The sequence below is a fragment of the Mandrillus leucophaeus genome, unplaced genomic scaffold (genome assembly GCF_000951045.1).
Source record: "Mandrillus leucophaeus isolate KB7577 unplaced genomic scaffold, Mleu.le_1.0 Scaffold39, whole genome shotgun sequence".
Classification (NCBI taxonomy): Eukaryota; Metazoa; Chordata; class Mammalia; order Primates; family Cercopithecidae; genus Mandrillus; species Mandrillus leucophaeus.
The window spans coordinates 468,520-474,309 of record NW_012104142.1 but is presented as its reverse complement, the minus strand read 5'-3'; the positions used below and the strand labels follow the sequence as shown (position 1 = coordinate 474,309).

The window sequence follows — 5,790 nt, the reverse complement described above, 5'->3', positions numbered from 1 at the left end:
GTGAGCCGAGATCACGCCATTGCACTCCAGCCTGGGTGACAAGAACACAACTCTGTCTCAAAAAAAAAAAGAAAGAAAGAAAGAAATGCATTTCTTGTGATGTGCTGGCAAGCTTTCTTTCGTCGGATGATAAAAACCCATTGTAATTCCGTGTTTACATGACTGTCCAGAAAGACACGGATCGTATTATTGCCCAATTGTTACAACTGGACTTCACTGGTCATTACCTCTTCCTCCCTCTCTCCATAGTATGATTCGACCTCTCTTTTAGTAGGAATATTATGTATGTGTCCCTTTATTGTATACTACTCTAAATTCTCTTGTGAATGGTCAATCTAAAAAATCGTGATAAATTGATTAAAAATTAAATTGTTGAAATTCTCTATCATGTGTTCCCAGCTGCCCTGAACCCAAGATCCCTGTAAAAATGAAGGCTGGCTGGGAGTTAGCTGGAGATGGCCCCAGTAGAGGAAGGAAGCCCACTGGGCTGGCCATGAGTCTGGTGGGGCTGTCTTACCTTGTCAATGCTCATCTGCCTGCAGGGAAATGAGAACGTGAAGCCCAAAGGTAGGGAGGCTCCCTTGAGGCCCATGTAGTCCAGGAAGTCGGCGATGCACTGCACAATGTGGTCAAAGAGCTGCAGAGAGAGAGACAGCGACATTCACACCGGGCGGACATTGATGCAGGGTGGCAGGCTGGCACCTTGGAGCCCAAAGGCCTTGCCTAGCACTTACCTCCTCACCAGTGCCCTGCATGATCTCCAGGGGGATGGCGAAGATCTTGTTGTACATTCGCACTGACCTCCGTCCACTTCTGATCTTCACCAGGAGGACCCGGAAGTTGGTTCCCCCAAGATCCAGGGCGAGAAACTTTCCTTTCTCTGTGATGGAGAAAGCAGCAGCTGCATTCCATGACAGGGACTCGTGTCGGGGCATTGGGAGGAAGAGGAGATGCTGGAGTAGAGCAGACCCAGGGCCTGCACTCCTGGGCCTCACAGACCAGAGGGTCATGCGGGCCACCGTGCACAGTGACTGGTCCCTGGGCAGCATCTTGAGCCTGCGTGAGGCCAGGCTGCTTTCCTTGGCCTCCACTTCTGTGGTAAATGCCCAGGCACCACCTACACTATCACCAGTGAAGTGCCGTGAAAAGAGGCCTGGCCTGGAGTCAAGGGACCTGGGGCTTCTGAGAAACGGCTTTTTTTCTTGAGCAAGAGAGGCAACGTCCTTTCCTTCCACATCTGCAAAATGAGACTGAACCTCTCATTTTAGGCTCTTTCAGCTTCACTGACTGACAGCCTTCTCTGGAGCCACAAGGAACGGTGCGGGGCATCCAGTCAAGGACGTGCATGATTCAGATACCCAAGGGGCCTCTGGCTGGGCACAGTGGCTCATGCCTATAATCCCAGCACTTTGGAAGTCCGAGGCGGGCGGATCAAGAGGTCAGGAGACCGAGACCATCCTGGCTAACACAGTGAAACCCCATCTCTACTAAAAATACAAAAAATCAGCTGGGCGTGGCGGCAGGCACCTGTAGTCTCAGCTACTTAGGAGGCTGAGGCAGGAGAATGGTGTGAACCCGGGAGGCAAAGCTTGCAGTGAGCCAAAATTGTGCCACTGCACTCCAGCCTAGGTGACAGAGTGAGACTCCTTCTCAAAATAAAAATAAAAATAAAAATAAAAATAAAATAGTGTCTTACTGCTCTCAGTTAAGAGATCCCAAGTATAGCTGTTAGACCTTGAGTAGCTCATCTTGCCTCCGTAAGAGTCAGTTATGGCATCCATAAAATGGGAACCATTCCCTCTTTGGCAACATTCCAAGTGGTTGTGGGGATGAAATGAAATAAAAGGTTCAAAAGCAAATTATAAGATGTAAAGCATTTTACTAAGGTCATTATTTCCGGAAGAGTCTCATGAGATTCAAAGAGGTAAAATAATTTGTCTGAAGAACTGACTTCACTACTTAGTGGCTTCTTTTGGCTGAGCACCGAGGACCAGAAGGATCAAGGGCTGGAGAAGTTGGGGGCAGAAGTGATGAGAGGGAAAGGGAAGCCAGCCAAGCCACAGAAGAGAACAGAGCCAGAGAAGCAGCAGGAGACAAGCCCAGGCAATCCCAGGCATCAAACACAAAGTCCATGGGGTCAGGATCTGGGGGTCGGGGGTGCACTCATGTTCTCATCCACACACACGTAAGTGCGCACGCATAACCTAATGTAGGTTTCCTGTGTTTTTTGTTTGTTTGTTTTGTTTTTTACTGCAAATGCCTTGGGTTAACCAAGGCCAACAGATGTAGAAAGAATACTAGCCTTCTACCTACTCCTGCCCTCCATTAGAGACGTGAACCTAAGTCTCTAAAAACCAAGAACCTCACTGGCTTTGAGGAGTTTTGACGGGAGCCCTGGATAGTTGTTCAGAAAGGGAGGCTGTGCTGGCCCACCTGTGCCGTCCGGCAGCCCGCAGACGTAGGTGGGCAGCATTCTGACCGTGGCCAGCCCGTGGCTCTTCTTCTTCAGCCCATACTCCAGCTCAGCCCGCATCTTGGCCTGCACGTCCACAAGCTGCTCTCGGGTCAGCCGGAACAAAGCCAGCACCTTGTCGATCTGCTTCCGCTGGGCCTGCACGCGGGAGGCCACCGCAGTCACCATGGCGGCCCCCTTGGTGCTGCCACTCTCTGACAGGAGGAATCGGACATCACAGCTCGGGACCAGTTTCCTCACCACCTTGTGCAGGCGTTTTGGGTACCTGAAGCAGGGATGATGGCAAAACATTGAGCAATCATAAAGGCCAGGCTCAGGCAAGACCCAGGGGCAGCAGTGACCTGGTCCCAGAGGGCCCTGCGGGTCCAGGGCTCAGCCCTTTATTTGCTGATGGTAGGGAGGGGAGGGGGTGACAGGACAGAGGGACTAAGAAGCTGGGGCAGTGGAAGGCACTTGGGAGGCTCAGGGAAGTGCCTATTCTGTCAACGAACATTTCAACCAGTCTGTGCAGAATGTATTGGCTGAATCATTTCTGATTCAGAAGAAATGATTCATTCAAAGAAATGATTCTTTGGACAGAATCATTTCTGTCCAAAGGGAAGGATTTTCTTTCTTGGCTCCTTCCAGGGACTTGAGCTCTTTCCAGGCTCTTTCCACTTGACTTCCACGTCCACCCCTGGTAGCCAAAGGGGCTTTCATTCTCCTTCCTTTTGGAAAATTCCCATTTCCCTGTGTTTTCCTACCAGGACCCTTCCCATAAACTTGGCAACCTGTGCCATCTCTGTTTTTCCCTGTCTATGATTAGGTGTATCTTACTTCCCAGGCTTAACCACATAGTAGGTGTCCAGTAAATAATGGCTAGATAGAAGAATGAATGGAGAGATGAATGGGCGGGTGATGGATGGAAGGACATAGATACATGGATGGACGGCATTCCTAATTAGGCAACTGGCTTTAGCAGAATGTTTCTTTAAGAGTAATCCCCAAAAGCAACCCAGCCAGCCAGATGAATGTGGGCCCTGGATTCACCCTTTCCCTTGTAATCTCAGAACCAACAAGAGGGGCTGATGGTTCCAGACCCCAGAGAAGCAGTATAGTCCAGAAGACACTGGGGCCCTGCTCCAGGGAGACTCGTTGGTGGGGGCGTGGCTGGCAGGCGGCACTCACTGAGGGTGGATCTTGTAGAGGGTGCCGTCCACGCCCACCGTGGTCCGCAGCCGTTCCACCTTCTTGTTCTCCCGGAGGCGTGTCAGGATGGCCGCCAGGGCTGCTGCACAGAGGTTGGCCGAGCGGAAGGAGACGATGGTACAGACATGCTGGACGGCAATGCAGTCAGCCTCAGATGGCTCCAGGCCCAGGTCCACCAGGATCTCTCTTGTATTGGCAAGGCCTTCTTTATACCTGGCCAGGCAACAGGAATGAGCAGACCACACTTCTCCATCCCATTGGTATCCTCCCGGGCGAACAAGCTTCCCCACCTCTCAGGATTGTGAAAATTAACAGACAGGGCCATAGTAATAACATAAAAATAACAATATCAACATTGATAGTAGCAGCTGCCACTAACTGAGCAGTCACCATGAGCCAGGTACTTGTCTAAGGATTTTACACGTATTAACTCCTTCAATGCTTACACAAATCCTGCGGGAGGCACCGTCATTACCCTATCATACAGATGAGAGATGTGAGTGCAGAAAGGGTGAGTAACTTGCCCATGGCTGCACAGCTAGTAAGGGCTAGAGCCAAGATTTGAACTCAGCAGTTAGATTCTAGCACCCACACTTTTAATCACCCTGTGCTATGCTGACTTTCATGGAAATTCTATCCCTGCCAAGTTCTGCATAGACATAGATGCTGCGGGTCAGCGCCACACGGCTGAGCTCAGAATCTAAACTGATCACAAAGTCAAGGCAATACCAGGGTTACTAAGCCCGAGAAGCAGGACCCTCAGATGTGCTGGACGGCAATGCAGTCACACAGGGGCCAGTCGCCTTCACCTGCAGCCTTCACCAGCCAGCTCCCCATGCGAGAGACCTGTGTGTAAGGCCTCAAATCACCACATTCAAAGCCAGTTCCTGATGGGAGCAGGTCAAGAAGGCTCTGCTATCACAGGAGTTCTGGACTTGGATTCCACACATGGGCTTAGTGTCCAAGGATGCCCTGATATTGTAAGCAAACTTGTGTGTGAATGTACATTTTCGGGGCTAAGGGTCTAGTTCTCAAAAGGATCTGTGATCCTAAAAATGTTACAAGTTACCACTTTAAGAAGAAGGCAGCAGAACATGGGAAGAGGGTGGCCCTCCGACATCAGAGTTCCTCACTGATGAAATCAACAAGAAGCTCTCATCTGGGTCACGGCAGAAATTGCTAACCCATCTGAAGCCATGACCAGATCTGAAATCCTCCTGGTGAAGGAGGAGGATCTAGTCCCTCCTGCTGTCCTACCACACCGAGCACCCCACACCTGGGCCTCCCATCCCAACTCTCCACGGAGCCAAGGCAGAGGGACTTGCTTACTTCTCCATGGCAGCCACGTGCCGTGTTTCAATCTTGCCCTTAGTGTGGAGAGCAGAAGATTTCTCACCGCCGAACAGGAGGCCAGCCTTGGCCATCTTCAGCAAGATAAGCCTGACAAGCTCCCCCAGGTACAGGCCACTGATCATCTTCTCAAACCTGCACGTTGGTGAACAGATCAGTGGACGAAGCCCGTTTGATTAAGCTGCATCATTTCCCAAAGACCAGGAGCCACTGCCCGCAGGCAGGAGCAGATGGGAGAGGGCTAAGCTAAGATTCCTCCCTCTCACAAAGTGCTGGACGGCAAGAACTTTTGTCTCAAATCACCCTGGCCATGGGTACCATTCTCACATCGAGCATAGGGACTCTCAATTTCATAGACTTTGGGTATTTTCCCAAAATCACTCAAACATGATGTGACAAGTCAAATTTCACACTCAGATGCTTCCCACTCCTACATCAAACTTCTGTCCAAGAGAGAAAGATTCTGTGCCTGTGAGACGGGCTTGGACAGCCCCAGAGAGGCTCTACAACAATGTGGATTTAAGATCCCCATGGCTACCTACAGCTTTACTCCAAGTCTGCACACCAACAATTCCTAATTGTTTCCCAGGCAGACTATTAAATATTATTATTGTTATTATCATCATCATCATCATCAGAGACAGGGTCTCGTTCTGTCACCCAGGCTAAAGTGCAGGGGTGCAATCATAGCTCACAACAGCCTCCAACTCCTGGCCTCAAGTGATCCTCCTGCCTCAGCCTCCCACAGGTGTGCACCACCACACCTGGCTAATTTTTTT

The 5,790-nt window shown here is 50.5% G+C and overlaps 1 protein-coding gene across 1 annotated transcript in view; it reads right to left on the bottom strand.

Annotated features, from left to right (window-relative positions):
- The window catches only part of HKDC1 (hexokinase domain containing 1), a 68,936-nt gene that overhangs the window by 29,423 nt on the left and 33,723 nt on the right, over positions 1–5,790 (bottom strand). Inside the window, exons 8-12 of the mRNA XM_011991022.1 lie at positions 4,991–5,146; positions 3,641–3,874; positions 2,434–2,738; positions 735–880; positions 518–637 (exon numbers count right to left, since the gene is read on the bottom strand). Of these exons, the coding sequence (XP_011846412.1) occupies positions 518–637; positions 735–880; positions 2,434–2,738; positions 3,641–3,874; positions 4,991–5,146 (961 nt within the window). The remainder of the gene's footprint in view (positions 1–517; positions 638–734; positions 881–2,433; positions 2,739–3,640; positions 3,875–4,990; positions 5,147–5,790) is intronic.